The sequence below is a fragment of the Miscanthus floridulus genome, chromosome 19 (genome assembly GCF_019320115.1).
Source record: "Miscanthus floridulus cultivar M001 chromosome 19, ASM1932011v1, whole genome shotgun sequence".
NCBI lineage: Eukaryota > Viridiplantae > Streptophyta > Magnoliopsida > Poales > Poaceae > Miscanthus > Miscanthus floridulus.
The window spans coordinates 37,678,618-37,701,250 of NC_089598.1; the positions used below are offsets into that span (position 1 = coordinate 37,678,618).

Genomic DNA, 22,633 nt, shown 5'->3' on the forward strand with positions numbered 1-22,633 from the left:
GTGCATTTTCAGTCCCTTATTGTCTCAATCATATAGAAACGGAAATGCTCTCGTCAGCCGTCCAATTGTCCAAACGGTCTCGTTCGTGGGCCGCCGCCCCAGCCCAACGGCTCAACAGTCGTCGTATTCTTCTGTCCACTTGCCTCTCTAATCTTATCCTGCTATCTGCATTTTCTAGAAGGCTCTCCACCACAGCGCCACAATCGTACTCCACCATGACCACGCTCCGGACGTGAAGCTCCATCGCCGGGCTCGAAGAAACGGAGGGTGGCTCCGCTCTGGCCGCCGCCCCATCGCGCCCCCCTGGGCGGTCCGCAGCTGCCCCCTGCCTGGTCCACTCCAAGGCTGCGGTGTCCCTTGGCCGGTCTACCGACGACGCGAAGCTCCGTCGCCAGGCTTAAAGAAGTAGAGGGCGCCTCCGCTTTGACTGCCGTGCTCGACAGCTATCGTGCCCCATTGGCCGGTTGCCTCATGCCACCGGCGAGCTCTACACCAGTGAACTCTACAAGCCGGCAAGCCTCCATTCCCAAGCAGCAAGAAGATGTTGCGCTAAAAGCGCATGTTGCAAACATATGTTTTATATGTTTCAAAGATATATATTTTTTATGAAATTAGAGAGGCCAAAGCCCCTACAGAAATTTTATTAAACAAAAGGTAAAGAGTAGTCTAGTACAGAATTTTAGAAACAAAAAAAAAAGATAAAGAAGAGGAGAACAAGTAAGAAAATTACAGTTTTAGAGGTATGTTGCATGTGTTTCGTATCGGTGTTGCAAAAGTAGATCAGGATGTTGCATATGTTGCAATGGCTATGAATGTATATTCCAAGTGTATGTTTCAAATGTTTCATCTGTATCAGACGTATGTTACAAGTGTTTTTCATCTGGGTGATGCAAAAGTAGATCTGGACGTTGCATATAACATACATGTTGCAAGCATATGTTTGAGGTATTTCAGGCATTTCATACATCTGTTGCGAGTGTTTCATCTGGATGTTCCATATGTTTGCAATTGTTTCAAGTGTTTTCAGGCGTTTTCGCAAGTGTTTCAGACGCTTGTTTCAAGTATTTCATATGTCTTCTTTTGTATGTTGCAACTGTTGTATCTGGATGTTTCAAAAGTAAATCGGACGTTACACGTGGGATGCGCGTGGGAAGCGGTCGCCGGCGTGGGCGACGTCCGGACACTGAGATCCCGGTCCGTGCAGCAAGTGTTGCAAGAATCTCAACTTGTCAGTCTCGGAATCACTAAAGTTAATGATCAAGGTCAACCGATCGCAGTCAATCTCGAGCAAGCTGCTCCAAATTAGATCTTATATATACGTGCAAAGATGATAGTCACTGAATCACCTCGTATGGTAATACAAAAATTCGGTTTAATCGCTTCGAGAGTTCCCTTTCAAGTACAAGTATACATAACACAAGAATTTGAATGAACAATCCGACCAAAACTTGCTGCCCCACGATCAAAATAAACTTGCCGCAAGAACCGATCCATGGTAGTTTCACCGCCTCTTCCTCAGGATCTGCAGCAATATCTCGTTGAAGGTGTCGACCGGGCCGGGCAGGCAGAAATGGAGGCAGTCGGAATACATCCCCTCCGTCGTCTTACCGTTGGCGAACGGGTGGTCGTGCATGTACAGGCCCGGGTGGCCGTCCGGCCGCATGGACGCCAGCTTCGACACGTCCAGCACCTCGATCCTCGTGGCGCTGTCGTTGCCGCTCCTAGCCCTGGCGGCGTTCGCCTCGTCGTAGACGACGTCCCGCACCTCCCTGTACAGCCACTCCATGTCGCTCTCCCCCTCCTTGTACGGCTCCGTCTTGGCGCACGCCGTGGGGTCGTTGGTCGACTTGCCCTCGAAGTGGGACGGCGAGAACGTAGCCAGCACCACGGTCCGTGGCCGCCCGCCGGCGGTGCTCATCAGCCGCTCCACCGCCGCCCGGTACGCCACGCGCAGCGGCCACGCGTAGCCGATGCCAGTGTAATTCATCTCCGCGGGCGCGTTGTGGGCGCCTATCACCACGCTGCCGTTGTAGTAGATGGCCCCGTTCAGCAGCCAGTGCGCGGCGCCGAGCACCGCCACGTCGATGATGTCGGCGTCGGCCGCCCACCGGTCGCCGGGCTGGTCGAGGTGCACGTGGTTGTAGGGGACGCGCTCGTCCTCGGCCTTGCCCGTGGCCCTGACGAGGAACGGGTACCAGTAGAAGGACACCCTCACGTCGTAGTCCGGGAACGCGTACCGCCAGAAGTTGTGCTTGCGCGGGCCCGGGCCGGTGTCCCGGTACAGGAGGCGGTACGGGAACGCGGCGCTGAGGAGGCAGATGAGGGACTGCGCCTGGTTCCGCGCCATGGAGTCGCCCACGAACGCCACGTGCTTGCCGCGCACCGCCGACAGGAACGCCGCGGCGTCGAACGCCGGCAGCGGGCACCCGCCGGCCGGCTGCCACCGCCAGTCCAGGTACCCCGTGTCGGGCCGCCCGTTGCGGATGCAGTCGTGGCTCTCCTTGGCGTTGCACTCGGTTGCGTTGTACCGCCGCGCGTGGCCCGGCGCCCACACCCAGTTCCCCACCGCGTAGTTGCAGCTCCTCTCAGTCTCTTCTGCTGATGGAGGACCTGGACTGCAAGTGACAGATCGAGCAACATATAACCATCATGAATGTGAAGATCTAAGCGTACGTTAAGATCACTTACACTGTTGAGACGAAGGAGTAGGTGTTGTTGATGTACTGGAGCAGAGGAGAGAGCGCTGCTCGTTGAGTGCCGGCGGGGGAGCAGCAGAGGAGGTGGAGGAGAGCCAAGGAGAGGAAACCACAGGCGAGCCAAGCGCAGGTAGCTTTGGACAGGAAACAACCAGGATTTTTGCTCGACGCCTTGTGATCCAGTGGCTGCAGGTACGCTCCCATCTCTCACTAGGAACTAGCCACTGCGCTAAGCTAACTAGCACCAGCAAGGTGGTGGCTGCTTATTAGCGGGTTCCATTGCATCGTTCCATGTACATATATAGAAGATTTAACCTTGGAAACAATAGTTCTGAACTTCAATGTACCATTAAGAATTGTCTAGTAGACGACCTAAGCAAATTAAACAAATTAAGTAAGCGCATGGTCTGTCGGTGTGACGGTGTGGAGTTGTATGGCCTTCTTCAGATTAAATAAGTAGTATACTGATCAGTAACTAGCTTTAATAAGTGGTCTAGGTTGGATGGAGCCTTGTAGTCGTCTCTAAACTCAGGGTTTTTTTGGTTTATCTATAAACCGTGAACCGTAGAAAAATTGTTGTGAGTTATTTGCTGTGAAAAAAATAAATTGTTTGGTTGAGATAGTATGAAACCTACCTCCTCCCTCTATCTCCTTTAAACTATGAAACATCTATATTTCTATCCATTTGGAAAAAGCCAAATGCCAAAAGCAGGTTGTATTACGCGAAAGTTGTTGCTTCTGGAATGTAGCTTGAGGTTCCACTAGTTTGGCTGACGTTCTGCTTTTCGGCAACAGAAACACTTTTCAGAAACTGGATCAAATACAACCTAAGAGTATGGTTAATAATTTAGCCAACGGCTAGTGGTACAGTTATGCTATTGTTCTATCATCTACAACCCATTAAATAACCTATCATATAATAGTTGGCTATTGAATTAATATGCTACATCATTAATACTTGGTCTACATCATATTCTCTCACAAAGTTTCTTGGGGCATGCGCATCAACTAGTTGCTGGTTATAGTATACAGCCTGTTTCTCTTCTCTCCATTCTCTTATCCCAATAAAAGTACTCCAAGAGATGTGTGTTGAGTATGATGTGGCACCTCATATAATTCACTTAGGTCATAGTACAATAATAATCATATAACCCAGCTAGTCAGCATTTTTTCTAATGTGGAGGAGCTCACTTCTCATGCAAGCGACAAAATGATCATAGAAGCCTATGCAGTGGTCGGTTTAGATAACAAGTGAATATGAGAAAAAATACGAAAGAGAATGTGAGACATGAATAAAAATTAATAACTTGACTTATATCACCTAAGCACTTGGTTCTATTATTGAGATTGCTCTTATTATACTTGCTATAATAGACAACTCTACTTGAGTAAATGCTTGAAGTTTGTGAATAGGAGTTATAGACGGTTTAGATTGTGACCGCGACATGAGATCGTGTTAGACAGCCGTATATAAACAGTCGATCGGCTAATGCCGAAACACATCTATTCGATGCCGAAACACATCTATTCGAGCTAGCTTTTTGCCTCTTTTCGCTGTTGCGCCGCCCGTTGTAGCTTTTCGGCGATCGGAAAAGTAAATCTCCAGAACCCCTCATCTTTGCGATCTTCCACTGAGAGGACGAATAAGCGTGCCAGAATAACGGAGGTCTTCGTTTTCACCGCCTCCTCAGGATCTGCAGCAATATCTCGTTGAAGGTGTCGACAGGTCCGGGCAGGCAGAAATGGAGGCAGTCGGAGTAAATCTTATCCGGCACGCCGTGCTTGAACGGGTCGCGGTTCATGTACACGCCGGGGTGCCCGTCTGGCCGCATCGTCGCCAGCTTCGTCACGTCCAGCACCTCGATCCTTGTCGTCGCGCCGCCCGCAGCCGCCGCGCTCCTCGCCCTCGCCTTGGCGTCCTCAGCTTCACCGTACACGATGTCCCTGACCTCCTTGCAGATCCAATCCACCTCCTTCTCCCCTTCCTTGTACGGCTCCATCTTCGTGCACGCCGTGGGGCTGTCGGTGGGTCTGCCGTTGAAGTACGCCGGCGAGAACGTGGCTAGCACCAAGGTCCGGGGACGGCGGCCGTCGTCCCAGGCGGCGGAGCTCAGCCGCTCCACGGCCGTCCGGTACACCATCCTGAGCGGCCACGCGTAGCCAATGCCGGTGTAATTCATCTCCGCGGGGGGCGTTGTGCGCGCCTATCACCTCGCTGCCGTTGTAGTAGATGGCGCCGTTCAGCAGCCAGTGGCCGGCGGCGAGCACGGCGACGTCGATCGTGTCGGCGTCGGCGCCCCACCGGTCGCCGGGCTGGTCGAGGTGCACGTGGTTGTAGGGGACGCTCTCGTCCTCGGCCTTGCCCGTGGCCCTGACGAGGAACGGGTTCCAGTAGAAGGACACCCTCACGTCGTGATGGTTTCCTCTTTATCGGCTGAAATCTCCCGATATATCATTTTTATCCGTAGGTGCCGATAAAAAAATATCTATATTTTTCGTATAAATTTTATTTAAATTTATTTAAATTTACTTAAATTTAAATTAATTTTTATTTGAATTTGATCCGATAATTTTGATATATATCCTATTTATTCTCTTTATCTGATAAATTTTAATTTCCGGAAATGAAAACCTCGCGGGAACGCGTACTGCCAGAAGTTGTGTTTCTGCTTGCCCTGGCCCTCGTCCCGGTACAGGAGCAGGGCTCGGGAACGCGGCACTGAGGAGGCAGACGAGGGACTGCGCCTGGTTCCGCGCCATGGAGTCGCCGATGAAGGCCACGTGCTTGCCGCGCGTCGCCGAGAGGAACGCCCCGGCGTCGAACGCCGGCAGCGCGCACGACGAGGTACCCCGTGTCTGGCCGCCCGTTGCGTATGCAGTCGTGGCTCTCCTTCACGTCGCACTGGGTGGCGTTGTACCGGCGCGCGTGGCCCGGCGCCCACACCCATTGCCCCCCCGAGTAGTTGCAGCTCTTTGCTCCTTCAGGCACAGATGAGACGAAGGAGTATGTGTTGTTGATGTAGTTGAGCAGAGGCGAGACGAACGCCGCTCGCTGATTGCCGGCGGGGCTGCAGCAGAGGAGGTGGAGGAGAGCCAACGAGAGGAAGCCGCAGGCGAGCCAAGCGCAGACGGGTTTGGACAGGAAACAGCCAGGGTTTTTGCTCGACGACGGCGGCGGCTTATGGCTGTGGGGGTCCAGAGGCTGGTACTGGTACGCTCCCATCTCTCTTGGCATCTAGCTAGTGCGCCAAGCTCATTGAACTGTGGCAATGGCTGCTGAAACTTGGCAAGGAATTGTATTGACAAGTTCAATGTGTATAGGGATGAATGCATTAACCTTGGGAAGAGATTGGAGACCTTGTGTACTACGAGTAGTAGTATACATCATATAGGATCATCGGCTAAGTGTTGGCCTGTTGGCTCAAATTAAATAAGTACAAGTGGCGGTTCGTCGGTGTGGTTCGAATCCCGTAAACACATCTTGATAAACAGCTCCTTTTGTGAAAGCTAGATCCAACACGCAACTCTCAAGGACTTCCCTAAACTTTTTCGTTGTGCCAGCAGGCATTGTGTACACACGGCCCTCAAGCCACGAGTACAGCTAAGTTACACATTTTACTTCTTTTACGACCGGAAGTGAGATTTCATAGATTACAAAAATGATAATGCTCGGCCATGGCCGCCCATTCCTTCCGGACGCGGCTCCTCCACTCATACACTCTCTCTCAAAAAAAAAAAATCTCCACTGTGCTTATCCGCTCGTCTCAGCGTGGGCGCGTGGCCACTCATCCGCCTGCCACACTCCATCCCGTCGCACCCCATTCCCCACCGCGTGCCTATCCCCGCGCACGCCGTGCCCTTTCCCCTGCCACGCCGCACCCCATCGCCGGCCGCACCGCACCACCATTACCACGGCACCACCAGGAGGAGGTCGCCGCCGGTCCAGACTTCGTGTTCCGTGACCGGCCGAAGACACCACGATAGGAAGAGGAGGCCTGCGCACGCTGGGCCGTTTGCTCTCGACGTTCCCTATGGATCCGAGCTTGCTGGCTACCGCAGTCCCCCATCAGGTAGACCTTGGCCACCGGCGACGCCATGTTTCAAATGTTTCAATCGTTTCAGACTTATGTTTCAAGTGTTTCATCTGAATCTTGCAAAAGTCGATCTGGGATGTTGCATATGTTGCAAAGGCAATATACACATGTTGCAAGCCTATGTTTCATGTGTTTCAGACGTTTTGTTTTAAATCTTTCATCTAGATGTTTCAAAAGTTGATCTGGTGTTGCACATGTTGTAATGGCTAACATGCATGTTTCAAGTGTTTTATTTGTCTTCAAACGTATGTCGCATATGTTTCATCTAGATATTTCAAAAGTAGATCGGATGCTGCATGGCGCCAGTGGCTGGCGGAGAGCGACCTGCCGTAGGGCTTCAGCTCTAACTTCGCACCTTCCTCGCGCGGCGCACCTCGCCCTCACCTTTCTTCTCCCTCTCCTCCCTTCCCTTCCCTCTATCTTATCGTGGCAGTTCGAGCTTGACTTGAGCAGGTTGTGCATGGGCCGAGGGAGTTGCGGGTGTCAGGTGCAAGCATGGGAGCTCCATCCGAACGGACGCTGCATCCGGAGTGGGATGGGCACGGGGCGAAGGGGTCTGCAAGCGTCATGGTAGGGAACGGGGTGCAGTAGGCATGGGTGCCCGGACATCCAGACATTAGCACTACCGTAAAAAAATCACGGCATGGTCGGCTGCGCTGACAAAATGAGGCTGAGGCACACAAGCAATTCCAAGTCCTTGTGAAGCTTACTTGGCATAGAATTCCAAAAGGACGTTGGATACCACCGATGCATGGAAATCGTACATCGCCAGCCCTAGGATCTATGTCTACACAGAGATATACTTTCTTTCCCTATTATGAGTTGTTTAGCGGAGGGGCTCCTCCAAAACAGCTTCGGTTCCTATGTTTTTTCACTAAGAACGGTTCCTCCTATAAAACATTTGGTAAGGCTCCTCCGGAGCCATAGTCGGAGGAGCCCGACCAAATAGGCCCATATTAGGATCCCTCACCGGCCATCAGTAGCGGAGCGTACCTGCAAAACAAGGGGGTCATTTTCAGCTAATATACTGGGCCTCGCTAGCGCTATCAAGCCACATTTTTCATTTAGCTAGTTGGGTCACCAAGTGTGGGGGTATGGCCCCCGGTATCCACAAGACAAGACATGGGCCGCACCATCAGAGGTGGCCCAGCCCACAAGATCAAGGCATGTACGGCGCTGCTCGGCGTGCACCGCAAGCTATTGTATAGTACCAAATAGGATACTTTCCTTGTAACCCTACCCCTCCAGAGTATATAAGGAGAGGCAGGGGTCCCCTAGTGGACAGATCGATACATCTCATACTCAATACAATACACCAAAGACATAGGACATAGGGTATTACGTCGATTAGACGACCCGAACCTATCTAAATCGTTGTCTCTACGCCTTGTGTCACCATCCGGTTTCTGATTACGCGCACCCCCACCGACAAATCTATCATCGCGGGATATCCCTCAGTGGACTGTTGAGCATCTTTTGTCGACAGTTGGCGCGCCAGGTAGGGGTGTGCGCTTGATCCCATGGAGAGCCAGATGGACCTCAAATCAACAACGCGTTCTCGTGGAGATCCATGTCGGTCCACGACGATGATTCATCGCTGGCTACACCAGCCCCCGCGACAGCAGATCCGATCTCGGAACCTCCTTCGAGGTCATCTTCACCAACAACTCACCGCCTGCCAGGTGCTCGCCGTCAATGCCGACCAGATAACGCCATACGTCGCCAACTAGACTTTCTGTCTAAAGGTAAGTCACGCTTTAATATTCTTCTAAATATTCTCCAATTTACATATATCGCCATAATGTTTCTCCGAGCTGTTTTCTCCATATTTGCTCTCCAAACGATTTTTTGAACCCCCGAAAAGTCATGTTGACGCTCGGATGTCCCCAGAGACGGCCCTGTCTCCGGCTCCTCCCTACATGTGCACGAGTGTCTGCCCTTTGCGTTATGGGTGGTCGACAGCGGCTCCTTGGTGACGCATGTTCCTCCTACACATGCACGGGCTCCGCGCTCGACGTTATGGACTATGGGCTAGCTAGGGCTGGAGACTCAGCTACACATTAACTGGTCGAGCGGTTTATATTAAATATAAATACATCTTTGCACCAACTGATCTCCAAGCTGCATACGCTATTTCATCACCATTGCTGATTTTTCTCCGGAGTTCATATATTTTTACATCATGTACTACCCGTTTTACATGTTTGTATTGCAGAATCATCGTCCAGGTGATCGGACCACCTGGTGCTCGGACTTCTCCACCGATCAACTGGTCGGACCGCTTGGTTCATGGACTCCGTCGCCGACCAGTTGATCGGACTGTTCGTTGGTCGCTTCTACTCAATGCTTACTTCATCGCCGACCACTTGACCAGACTGTTCGTCGCTCGTGCTTCATCGCCAGCTACGCCGGTTACTCCTCGGCGCTTGGATTCTTCTAGATCGAGGACTAAGTGAGCACACTTCACCGCACGGACGTCGCTAGCTACACCAGTGCTCGGACATCGCCGGCTACGTCGGGGACTTCTCGGTGCTCGGACATCGCCAGCTATGCCGGGGACTCCTCGGTGTTCGGACATCGCTAGGTACTGAAAGGTCCTAATGGCTAGAGGGGGTGAATAGCCTTTTAAAAATTTCTACAACAACACTTAACAAACCGGTTAGATAATTTTGAGGCGAAGCAAGTGTTGCGCTAGCCTACTAAAAAGCAAGCCAGCTACCACAATTCTAGTTTATATAGTTTCTATCCACACAATAGCTATGACACTACACTAAGTTAGTATGCTCTCAAAAGCTAACTAAAGAGCCACACTAACCAAACTAACAAGCTCTCACAACTAGCTACACTAAAGAGCTTGACAACTAGTTTGCGGTAAAATAAAGAGAGTGAGCAAGAAAGTTATACCGCCGTGTCGAGGAAGGAGCCAATCAATCACAAGAATGAATAACAATGAAGACCAATCGCATCGGAATCAAATGATGACACAATGATTTTTTACCGAGGTTCACTTACTTGCCGGCAAGCTAGTCCTCGTTGTGGCGATTCACTCACTTAGAGGTTCACGCGCTAATTGGCATCACACACCAAACCCTCAATAGGGTGCCGCACAACCAACATAAGATGAGGATCACACAAGTCATGAGCAATTCACTAGAGTATCTTTTGGCTCTCCGCCGGGGAAATGTCAAGAACCCCTCACAATCACCATGATTGGAGCCAGAGACAATCACCACCCTCCGCTTGACGATCCTCGCTGCTCCAAGCCGTCTAGGTGACGGCAACCACCAAGAGTAACAAGCGAACCCCGCAGCGAAACACGAACACCAAGTGCCTCTAGATGCAAACACTCAAGCAATGCACTTAGATTCTCTCCCAATCTCACAAAGATGATGAATCAATGATGGAGATGGGTGGGAGGGCTTTGGCTAAGCTCACAAGGTTGCTATGTCAATACAAATGACCAAGAGAGTGAGCTTGAGCCGGCCATGGGGCTTAAATAGAAGCCCCCACGAAATAGAGTCGTTGTACCCCTTCACTGGGCACAACATGGGGTGACCGGACGCTCCGGTCATATTGACCGGACGCTGGACCTCAGCGTCCGGTCACGCGATGCGTGCCACGTGTCCCCTTTCTTCAAATGTTGATCGCCCGATCTCAACGATCAAGTGACGACCGGACGCAGCAGTTCAAAGTGACTGGACGCTGAACCCCAGCGTTCGGTCGTTTCCAGTAAGCATCCAAAGATGACTTTTCACGACCAGACGCATCCGGTCATGCTTGATCGGACATAGCCAGCGTCCGGTCAGTCACCCTCAACACTGTGTGTTGCCACGTCAGCAGGACCAGACACATCCTTCCAGCGTCCGGTCAGTTTGTGACCTAGTGTTCGGTCAGAGACCGACGCTGCACGCCCTCTGCTACCACTGACCGAACGCGCCGGTCCAACTGAGACCAGCGTCTAGTCACTTACAGTGACCTCCGTCTTTTCTGTCTAGGGTGCCGGTGGCACCGTCGGACTGTCCGCACTCTACGGGTGGACACTCCGCTGGTGAAGTTCCTAACCCTTGCTCAAATGTGCCAACCACCAAGTGTATCACCTTGTGCACATGTGTTAGCATATTTTCACAAATATTTTCAAGGGTGTTAGCACTCCACTAGATCCTAAATGCATATGCAATGAGTTAGAGCATATAGTGGTACTTTGATAACCGCATTCCGATACGAGTTTCACCCCTCTTAATAGTACGGCTATCGAACCTAAATGTGATCACACTCTCTAAGTATCTTGATCACCAAAACAAAATAGCTCCTACTATTTATACCTTTGCCTTGAGCCTTTTGTTTTTCTCTTTCTTCTTTTCAAGTCCAAACACTTGATCATCACCATGGCATCACCATCGTCATGTCATGATCTTCATTTGCTTCACCACTTGGAATGTGCTACCTATCTCATGATCACTTGATAAACTAGGTTAGCACTTATGGTTTCATCAATTCACCAAAACCAAACTAGAGCTTTCAGCTACGCCGAGGACTCCTCGGTGCTCGAACATCGCCAGCTACGCCGGGGACTACTCGGACATCACCAGCTACGCTGAGGACTCCTCGGTGCTCGGATATCGCCAGCTACACCGGGGACTCCTCGGTGCTCGAACATCGCCAGCTACGCCGGGGACTCCTCGGTGCTCGGACATCGCCAGCTACGCTGGGAACTTCTCGGTGCTCGGACATCGTCAGCTACGTCGGAGACTCCTCGGTGCTCGGACGTCGCCAGCTGCGCTGGGGACTCCTCGGCGCTCGGACATCGCCAGCTACGCCGGGGACTCCTCGGCGCTCGGACATCGCCCTTGGTGGTCGGATCTTGCTATGTCTCATCAGTGTGCTATCAAGCTGCTCCATGCTGTTTGGATCAGGGTGCTGATCTTGGGCAGCACGTCTGGGGTCTTGATGCGCGCATGTCTGATGATGTCGGTAAAGCTTTCAGACTTCTTTTTCTTTGACCCTGCTGCAAGATTCATTCTTCATCTTTCAGTAGGCTCGGGGACTAAGTGGGCACACCTCACCTTATGGTGAATGTGCGCTTTTCTTATCTCGAGGCTACGCCCGGGGACTGCCTGCCTGCTCGGCTGGTCTTCTACTTTCTGACCCTAGCACCACGTGACTACGTCACCTACTATCAGGCTCGGGGACTAGCTGTGGGGGTATGGCCCCCGGTATCCACAAGACAAGACATGGGCCGCACCATCAAAGGTGGCCCAGCCCACAAGATCAAGGCGTGCACTGCAAGTTATTGTATAGTACCACATAGGATACTTTCCTTGTAACCCTACCCCTCCAGAGTATATAAGGAGAGGCAGGGTTCCCCTAGTGGACAGATCGATACATCTCATACTCAATACAATACACCAAAGACACAGGACGTAGGGTATTACGTCGATCAGATGGCCCGAACCTATCTAAATCGCTGTCTCTGCGCCTTATGTCACCATCCGGTTCCTGATTACGCGCACCCCCACCGACAAATCTACCATCGCGGGATACCCCTCGGTGGACTGTCGAGCATCTTTTGTCGACACCAGGGTAAAATCCATTCAGCTATCTCTTCAACCTCTCTTGCACTGCCTTCGACTCATGTTCATCTTCTTTAACTCTCTAACATTAAAAGCCATCAAACATTACCGGAGCCCAATTTTGTCTTCATCATTAGGCTTCGCCCCCTGCCGACCATCCTTCACTACTAGCCACGCCCCACTGCTTTCTTTATTTCTTTCACCGTCCTTATCACTATCGACTAGTGCCAGAGCTTGACCATAGAAATACGGGGGAGGGAGAGGGCAGTTCAGAGATATGTGAATTAAACAACAATGAACAGTATTAAGTTTACTGTTTAAATAGCGCAAAAAATCAAATTGGCAGGGCTGGCGATGGCCCACTTGGCCATAACGAAGCTCGGCCCTGCTGTCGACAACGGGGCTGCTGCCCTTCATTCGATCCTCCGTCTTCCCTCCCAACCTCTAAAAAATATCTTTACAAAGAAAGCAATTTGAAAATAGTGATACGTCAAACAACCTATATTTTGACCAAATTTATATAAAAAGACGATACTAATGCATACTAAATTGTACAATTACAATCATAGTGAAATATATTTTCAATAGTATATCCATTTGGAGTCATACATATTGATATTATTTCCTATATATTTAGTTAAAATTAAGATAATTCGACTTTGATTATATTTAGAATTGTTTTTTTTTGGGACTGAGGTATTGTTAATCAAGATTCAGAATGCATTAACCGAATTAATACCTGTTTGGATCCCATGAAACTAACAATTAGCTGCTAAAAATTAGGTGAGGTCTTGTTTAGATCCATAGCTAATAAGGGGTTGTTTGATTTCCTGCCGCCATTTCCCACGCCACACATGTGGCTGCCATACAAGGTTGGTTGATGTTTGGTTTGCGTATAGACTGTGACAGTCACAAGTTTTTTCAGTGTTGATTCTCACCACACCTGTGGCGGCCATTTCCTTCGCCTTGCCCTCGGCAACGCCACAACTGTTGTGGTAGGCGATGGCCATAAACCAATAAGCAGCCCCTAAGTAAACTAACATCAGTATCTATCACCCAGCTAACAATTTACTATTAGCTAATTTCTCTTAGCAACACAATTAGCTGGTATGATTCAAACCGGGCCTTATATGCAATGTTGTATACTTGATCTACTCAAAGCATTTTCCACTAAGTTATTGCCATAGAAAACAACCCCAACCCCACGAAACACGAGGCAGAGTGTTTGACTTCATTAAGATTGATAAGACATCACCATTGAAGCAAGTACTACAGTAACAAGATTGCCACTGAAGTCGGTTGTGTATTGCTTAGCGGACTGAGCATCTGGGCCTGCACTATTTTCCTCCTTGGTTTGACACTAGAGTAACAAGATCGTGGGCTTGATAAAAATCACCGGTTAACTGTCATGTTACCTAAGAAAGTTCTGGAGAATTTTCACTTTTTAAAATTCCCCCAAGGTCAAATGGCACATTGAGCGGTTCAGTTCAGTGGAGAAGTGCTTATTTTACCTCAAATCTATGACCAAATTAAATGCTCAACGAGGGACGAGACGCATGGAGATCTACGTGAGTGGACTCTATAATCATAATGGAGGTAGTAAGATCTATCCATATTCGTCCAGCTACCTCACCACAAGAATCTCAAACATGAGAGATACGGAGTAGATGTCTATGATAATCGTCCCGCTGATTAATTTACGATCCATGTCAACTATTGCTGGCAGTCAGACTCAACTGTCAATTAAGCAAGTTATTGCTTCGAGATACGAGTAGGCGCCAGTATGATACTGTTGATTACCATCTTCTGTACTGGTAAAATTTAGCGTACGTAGTCACTTCGAGTGTTTGTTTCCATGTCCAACGTACGCATCGCACAAGTAGGGAAACAAAAAGGTGCAACAGAGTAGTCTGCAGGCTGCAGCATGCATGTATCAACAAAAGAAGATGCATGATCTACACATCTAGTAGTGTCCGCGATCTGAATCTGCCATGATTTCACCGCTTCGTCCTCAGGGTCTGCTGCAGTATCTCGTTGAAGGTGTCGACGGGGCCGGGCAGGCAGAAGTGGACGCAGTCGGACGACATCCACGGCTGCGGGCCGCCGTGCGCGAACGGGTCGCGGTGCATGTAAAGCCCGGGGTGGCCGTCCGGCCGCATGACCGCCAGCTTCGTCACGTCCAGCACCTCCACCCTCGCGCCGCCGCCGCCTGCTTCACCACCACCACCATTCCTCGCCCTCGCCGCCTCGACCTCGTCGTAGACGAGGCCGACCAGCTCCATGTCGAGGTGGCGCGGCTCCTTCTCCCCCTCCTTGTACGGCTCCTTCCTCGGGCACATCGTGGTGAGCGTGTTGCCTTCGAAGTGGCCCGGCGAGAAGGTGGCGATCACCGCGGTCCGTGGCGCCCGGGCCCGGCTGCTGCCGCCGGACCCGCCGGAGCTCGTCATCAGCCGGTCCAGCGCCATCCGGTACGCCACCTTCATCGGCCAGGCGTAGCCGATGTCCTCCTCCGGACTGAGCTCCTGGTGGCCGTGGTGCCCGATCCGCGCGCTGCCGTTGTAGTAGATGGCGCCGTTCAGCGGCCAGTGCGCGATGGAGAGCACCACGACGTCCATGCCGTCGGCGTCGGCCGCCCACCGGTCGTCCAGCGCGTCGAGGTGCACGTGGTTCATGTTCTGCGGCAGGCTGTCGTTCAGCGCCTTGCCCGTGGCCCTGGCGATGAAGGGCGCCCAGTAGAAGGACACCGTCACGTCGTGCGTCGGGAACGCGTACCGCCACAGGTTGAACTTGTGCGGGTCCGCGTCCCGGTACACGACGCGGTGCGGGACGCCGGCGCCCACCAGGAGGCAGACCAGGGACTGCGCCTGGTTCCGCGACATGGAGTCGCCCACGAAGGCCACGTGCTTGCCCCGCACCGCCGAGAGGAAGGCACGGGCGCTGAACGACGGCAGCCGGCACCCCGCCGGCTGCCACCGCCAGTCCAGGTACCCCGTGTCCGGGCGCCCGTTGCGGATGCAGTTGTGGCTGTCCTTCACGTGGCACTCCGTGCCGTTGTACCGCCGCGCGTGCCCCGGCGCATACACCCACCTCCCCTCCGTGTAGTTGCAGCTCTCCGGCCTGCATTATGCAACGATTAGTAACAAATAGTACAAAAAGTGAAGCGACCTGGAGCGAATGCAGTTTTTACGTACCCGGATGAGACGAAGTTGTAGGTGTCGTCGACGTACTGGAGCAGCGGAGACAAGACGGCTTCTTGGGCGCCGGGGGGAGTGCAGCACAGGACGTGGAGGAGAACCAAGGCGACGAAGCCGCAGACAAGCCAAGCGCAGACGGGTCTGGGCACGAAATACCCATGGTTGCCGCCTTTGGAAGAAGACGATGATGTCTTCATCTGCTTGTGGGGATGCAGCGGCTCGTGCGCTCCTCCCATCTCGAGCAACCTAGCTAGCTAGCTCTAGTGTGCTAAGCTCACCGCCGGCCAGTTCGATCGATGTGTGTACATATAGCTATGCGTGACATCGGTAGGATCAATTTACAGCGCCTTCGTTACGTATCTGGAACCTAAGTGTGTCTCGGCCCAAGTTAAATAATCAAGTGTCTGTCGGTGAGAGCCTGTGTATACGATCTCTCTTTTCTTCTCTCCCTCTCATTTTTCTTCGAAATTCTAAACAGTCTGTAGCTGGTTAGGATTCGCGAATCTATACTGTATATGTGAAGCTCGGGATGACTGTAAACTGTAATTGGGTAGAATCACGGGATAGCTCGAGATGGCTGCAAAACTGAATGGTACTCCTCCCTCCGTCCCCAAAAGAATAAAATTCTAAAACAATATCATGTTTTAGTGATAAAAAGGAATAAATATTTATAATATAAAATGAATATCATTAGATTAATTATGAAATGTATTTTTCATAACAAATTAATTTGGAGCCATAAATGTAAATATAATTTACTAGAAACTTGGTCAAACGTGAAGCACTCAAAGTGGCACGTAACCTATAGTTGCATTCTTTTATGGACAGAGGTAGCATTTCTAGTATGATGTTCCAAAGAGATTTGACCTCATTCCTGCCGAGGATTATTTGTAGGTCACTGGCACCTGTTTGATCCCTATAGATAATAGATACTCCATCCGTTCTAAATTATAAGTCGCTTTGACCTTTTTAGTTCATCTATTTTGCTATGTATCTAGACATATTATTATATTTAAATGCATAGTAAAAGGGATGTACCAAAAAAATCAAAGCGACTTATCATTTGGAACGGATGAAGTATCTGCTAATAGTTGTTTTCTTTTAGATCCAAATAGGTGTAGCTAATTAAATAGCTAATTGTTAGTTGAATCTTTAGATAATAACTATCCCACTAGTTGGACCAATTTAGATAATAGCAGGTAATAATTATCTTAGTAACATTTTTCATTACATGTGAATCCAAATATCCTCCAGCTAATAGGTAGCTAATAGTTAGCCAAATAATATTAGATATGAGCTATTAGCCAGCTAACTATTAACAGATAATAAATTCAAACAGGGCCTAGGTCTACTATATGCATATACTTTTTTTGCGAGGATACTATATGCAGATACTTGCACGAGAGTAAGGATAAGTGGACACATGTTGAAGCAGAAATAGAGTATCCATATTTTGGGTTTACTCGTAGATGCATGCAATTTATAATACTCAAAAGTTAGCTAAAATCGATTTTCCAGAGACTGGCTTGCTCCAACTCTAAGGGCCTCTAGAAATGGATGGTTTAACTAGTAGTATGATATTGTAATTTTGTGCACACTTAACACTACAAGAAATCCTTTAATCCGTGACGGATTCACAGATGCTTCGGTGATGGTCTTTTAGCGATCTGTGACAGAACGTAACCGTCATATATTAACAGGTTTGTTGTAGTGTAAATAAAATAACTATTGACAACTCCTATATATTGCCATCAGCACTGACTTTGTAGAGGAATTGTATGGCGGAGCCAAGGGGGGCCTGCCCCAAACCAAAAACTTGTACTAGTATAACTTTATAAATTTTATTTATATTGAGAGATAATTTAAATTGACCCCTAAATTTGTCTATACATTAATCACATCTATCACTATGAAAGAAATTCAAATTACTCCTAAAATTTGCATCTAAATTAGCTACATCTTCCATTTTTTTGCGAGACAACTACATCTTCCATTATGAAAAGATAATTCAAAATAACTACCTAATTTTGTATCTAAATTACCCACCTCTATTATTTATAAATTACTTACATATGCCATTATGAAGTATACAAATTGGCTTGGATGCTTTACTTGTCAGTGTGAAAACATCATTGTGCAAATCCCCCTTATTCTCTATGAATAAACGTTGCATAAGAAATTAATAGGTTGATATATATGTACACTGTCATTTGGAACCTGAATGCATGCTAACACATTTTTGTTACTGAAACTAGAGTACAGTCCAAATCAAACAAGAGTTGGTTGTACCCGTCAGTGTGGAAACATCAATGTCCCATTCCCATTCAGCTTAGAAGAGGGTTGCTTCGATAGGAAACAATTTCACCTCCTCTGCACAAATGCAACATCCTCAGGCGTCCTCAAATTGGAAGACTCTAGGGTGATCAATTTGAATGTTAACGAAGGGACAATTAACTTCACCAATCTTAACTAGCAAATGGGAGCAGTTTACGCCATTACCGGAGGACACAACCTTTTTGTCGGTTATGATTTATCCACCTCTTTACGATGGGTTGCTGCAAATCTAAGTTGCATTGCACCGAAGCAATACAGAATATGGGCATGTTTTGGATACCACAGCTAATCACTAGCTAGCTAAAAATTTAGTCTAAATTATCTCGAGTCACCAGGGGGGCATGCGCCCCCCCCCCCCCTCCCCACACACACAGTGAAAAAAATTATAATACTCTATAAAATTTCAATTGCATAGCATAAAATATTATTATTTCACCCATTTTTATGACCTAGGTGCAAAAATATTTATCATACACTTGATGTATATATTTATCATACTCCATAAATATTTTTCTATAAATATATTTATCATACTCTATAAATATTTTTCTCAATTTGCTTTTTGTGAACCTTATATTTTAGACAAAGACCTTGGTCCCGCTTTTGTGAACCTGCTATAACAACCGGATGCTAAAATTATATAGCTGGGAATTGATATAAGTTTCTGTGTGACTTGACCACTTATATAATTTCATAATTCATCTGTACAAGCCAGTATTGTGAATTCGTTATTCGTGAAAAGCTGGGGAAAAAGCGTGCATGAAAAAGGTTCGCGGGCTCTCGGCCTACATTCCAATTGAAGAGCAGGCTCAGGCCCAGCTGGACCCCGTTCGGCTGGTTCCATCAGAATAGCGCGTTCCATTGCTCGTGGTCGTGGGCCACATCGTCAGGACAGCAGACGCGCGCAATGCGTTCGATTTTTTTTTTATAATTTGGTCTTTTTTTTAAAGTTTTTCACAAATAGACCCCTGGCGGAAAGAATTCCGGAAATGGACCCTAAGCTCGGCGCCAGCATGAATGGCGCCGAGCTCGGCGCCAGTCACTCTGGCGCCGAACTCCTGGGCACGGTTCGTGACCTGCCAGGGGGCTCGGCGCCAGAGTGACTGGCGCCGAGCTCGGCGCCGTAGATCTTGGCGTCGAGCTCGGCGCCAGTCACTCTGGCGCCGAGCCCGGAAATATCTGCCGGGCCCGCGACTTTCCTTTCTTCTTCTCCCTCTCTCCCTAGCCGACCGAGCAGCGCCGCCGCCGCCGCCCTTGCCCGCTCCACGCCAGCGCGCCCGCACCCGCTCCCGCACCGCCCGAGGCCGCGCCAGCTCCCGCGCCCGCGGCCGCCACCGTGCCCCTGCGCGCACCCCGAGGCCGCCCCCCACCACGCGCCGCGCCCCTCGCCGCGGCTTGCTGGACGCCCCATGCCGCGCCACATCCCTCGCCGCGCCGCGCCCCGCACCGCGCTGTTGCACGTGGTTGGCCGCCGCGCCGCCTCCACCGCGGTCCTCGCCTTGCCCTCCACCGTCGGCCTCGGTCACGGCTCGCCTTGCCGCCCTCCACCGCCGGCCTCGCCCTGCCTTGCCGCCCTCCACCGTCGGCGTGCCTCCCGCGCCCGTCGAGCCGGTGTGCCCCGGGCATCCCGCGCCCGCCGCGCTCCACCGCTGTCGTTGGCCGCTGGCCCGGAACTTCGGCCTCACCCACGCCCATCCTCCACCGGTCCGGAAAGGTAAAAATTATGAATATGCAATGTACCTACTTAGTTGCCATCTATTATTTATTAGTTAATTTGATGACTGAGGTAGTTGATTTAGTTAGTGATCTAGTGAGATATATATGTAGATAGATAGAAATATAGACACATAGGCACAGAGATATAGGGCTTGTTTGGCAGGGCTCCTCTCCGGCTCCGGCTCCGGCTCTTCCAGAGGAGCCCTGCCAAACATTTTTTTGGAGGAGCCGTTTTTCAGTAAAAAACAGAGGAGCCGGAGCCATTTTGGAGGAGCCACAATTTGTGGCTCCTTTAAAACGGCTCCGGCTCCTCCGGAGGAGCCCCTCGGGAGGAGCCGTGCCAAACAAGCCCATAGTTAGATAGGTACTTAGATATGTAGTTACATTTTTAGTTATGTAAATATGATCTAGCTATTTAGTGAGTACAATGTAAATATGTACGTAGTTATTATCTTGATTACTTAGTTTGTAGTTAGAAAGTACTATCTATCGTCTAATTTGGACTAAATGACATGTGTTTCGTTACGTGTTTGAATTAGATGGACAACCTAGTGACCATATATCATGGAGGCACCGTTGAAAGCGATCGCTATGGATATATTGAGTTTCTTGACATGCAAAGCGTGCATGTGCTATTCAATGATAGACCTTCATTTAGTGACATGGTTGCAAGGGCTCGGGAGGAGCTGCATTGCCTTGGAGATGATGGCATTGCAGTTGATGGTGTACTGCACCTAGGTTGTCCTCCAAACATCTTCAGGCGAATGATCTCAATTGGTTGTGCGGATCAGTGGGACAACTATGTAAGATCGGCTATGAAGAGCCAGCTGCAATGTTTGGGCGTGGTTGTGCGTCGGGTGTTAGTTGATCCCATCCCTCATGGGTTTACCCCAGCAATGGATCATCAGGCATACATCGACCCTCCCGTTCCGGAACCTTACCTGCATGTGCAGATTGCACCTACGGTTCCCGATGCTCAATCTGCCCCCAATGCGGTATTTGGAGATGCTTGCCAGACTTATTTTTCCGTGGTAGATCCTCCTTATGAGATCCCTTTGACACAGAATCATCCGAGTAAGTCTCTTAACCGCATGGTTTTAGGGAGCTTACCCCATTCCTTACATCTATTTCTTTCATTCTTTCCTCATTTCTGTAATGATGTTGCAGGAGACATTCCTGAGAATGTGGATGTGCCCCTGTTGCTGCGCAAGTGCACTTTGGAGATGGATTTCGTGGGTCAAATAGTGTTGAAATTATGCATGATTCGGAGCCATATGAGATGGCTAGGGCTCTTGATTCTGATGATGATCGCCCTATTGGAGAGCTGACGGAGAGTGATATTGAGATGATGAGGCGTATCTTTCCTAGCCGCCGTGATCCTAGAGTTCACGAGTTCAGCGATCTTGCTCATTCCGATCAAGCGTTTGCAGAAGGACGTGATGATGAGCTCCTAGAAGCTCCTGAGGCTGGTCCTAACATGGTAATTGAGAATGGGAGGGTGTTCAATGACCTCCCTGCTCTGAAGAGGTGGTTGCAGGCTTTTGCAGTGATACGAAAGAGGCCTTACAAGGTATTGCATTCATATGCGGAGCGTCGTTACACAGTTGTGTGTGACAAGGAACGCTGCCCATGGAGGGTTTGTGCAAGAAAGCAACAGGTAACTGGAAAATAGAAGATCACAAAAGTTGTCAGGCCACACAATTGTGCTGACCATGAGCTGACACTGAGGCATCGGCAGTTGACATCTACCCTCATTGCCAAGCGGTTGATGGGAATTTTGTAGGAAGAACCCAACATGAAGGTGAGGACAATTATCCGTACCGTTGAAGCGTTGTATGGAGGATATGTAATAACTTATGGTAAAGCATGGAGGGCTAAGCAGCGAGCGTGGAAGATGATATATGGGGACTGGGAGGATGGGTATGAGCAGCTGCCAGTTCTTTTCAATGCAATCAAAGCGGTGAATCCAGCCATGCATTATGAGTACATCCCAAAACCTAATGCATGAAAGGATGGGAGGCAGATATTCTTCCGTGCCTTCTGGTGCTTCCCTCAGTGTATCGAGGCCTTTAGGCACTATCGTCCTGTCTTCTCCATTGATAGTACGTTCTTGATTGGCAAATACCAGGGCACACTTCTTATAGCCATATCCTATGACGCGAACAAGTTGGTTCCCTTGGCATTTGCCTTGGTTGAGAAGGAGAACAATGACAGTTGGGGATGGTTCTTAAGGCTAGTCCAGATACACGTGATTGGGCCTAGCAGGGAGGTTGGCGTCATATCTGATAGGCATCAGGGCATACTTAATGCCGTGCGAGAGTAGATAGAGGGATATGCACCGTTGCACCATCGTTGGTGTACTCGGCACCTTGCCGAGAATCTACTCCGGAAGGATGGTGTCAAGGGTAACTTTGATCTATTTCAGGAGGCTGCTCGACAACTTGAGGACAAGTACTTTAAGGAAAAGTTGGAGCAAGTCAGAACCGCATCAAATGCAGAAGGTAGACAATGGCTCACATGTTTGACGAGGGATTTGGAGAAATAGATGAGAGCTCACGACGCCGGTGGATGGAGGTACGAGTTTCAGTGCAGCAACATGGCAGAGTCATTTAATAAGTTGCTATTGGGGATACGTGGTATGCCCGTGAATGCAATCATTCAATTCACCTTCTATAAGCTTGTTGCCTGGTTCAACGATAGACACGCCCATGCATTGCAGTTGCGGAGTGATGGAGAGATATGGGCTCTGAAACCAAAGGCACACCTAGAGAAGGCAAGAGAAAGGGCTGGCACACATGAGGTTGCATGCTTTGACCACACCACAGGGACTTATCAGGTCGAGCATAGGGGCGGTACAATGTCCGACGATGAGGTCCGAGAGTCGAGGATACATGTGGTTGTCCTCCAAGATTTCAAGTGCACTTGTGGTAAACCAAGGCAGTACCACTTTGTATGTTCTCATTTGGTGGCAGCAGCTAGGCATCACAACTATAATATCGAGAGGAGGATACCGCACAAGTTCAGTGTCG

General features: G+C 49.7%; 3 protein-coding genes and 1 pseudogene across 3 annotated transcripts; all 4 read right to left on the bottom strand.

Moving 5' to 3' along the window:
- Positions 1-1,367: 1,367 nt before the first annotated feature.
- On the bottom strand, positions 1,368-2,900 carry LOC136525886 (xyloglucan O-acetyltransferase 2-like). Its single transcript, XM_066518724.1, has 2 exons — positions 2,689-2,900; positions 1,368-2,615 (listed from the first exon to the last, which is right to left on the bottom strand). Exons 1-2 carry the CDS (start codon positions 2,898-2,900, stop codon positions 1,502-1,504), a joined length of 1,326 nt encoding a protein of 441 aa, XP_066374821.1. The 3' UTR covers positions 1,368-1,501.
- Positions 2,901-4,372: 1,472 nt separating this feature from the next.
- Positions 4,373-5,919, bottom strand: LOC136527006 (xyloglucan O-acetyltransferase 1-like; annotated as a pseudogene).
- An 8,361-nt stretch (positions 5,920-14,280) lies between these two features.
- On the bottom strand, positions 14,281-15,790 carry LOC136525366 (xyloglucan O-acetyltransferase 1-like). Its single transcript, XM_066518370.1, has 2 exons — positions 15,552-15,790; positions 14,281-15,477 (listed from the first exon to the last, which is right to left on the bottom strand). The coding sequence occupies exons 1-2, from the start codon at positions 15,788-15,790 to the stop codon at positions 14,358-14,360; spliced, it is 1,359 nt and encodes a 452-aa protein (XP_066374467.1). The 3' UTR covers positions 14,281-14,357.
- A 3,137-nt stretch (positions 15,791-18,927) lies between these two features.
- LOC136525887 (uncharacterized) lies at positions 18,928-19,299 on the bottom strand. Its single transcript, XM_066518725.1, has one exon. The coding sequence runs from the start codon at positions 19,297-19,299 to the stop codon at positions 18,928-18,930; it is 372 nt and encodes a 123-aa protein (XP_066374822.1).
- Between the last annotated feature and the right edge of the window lie 3,334 nt (positions 19,300-22,633).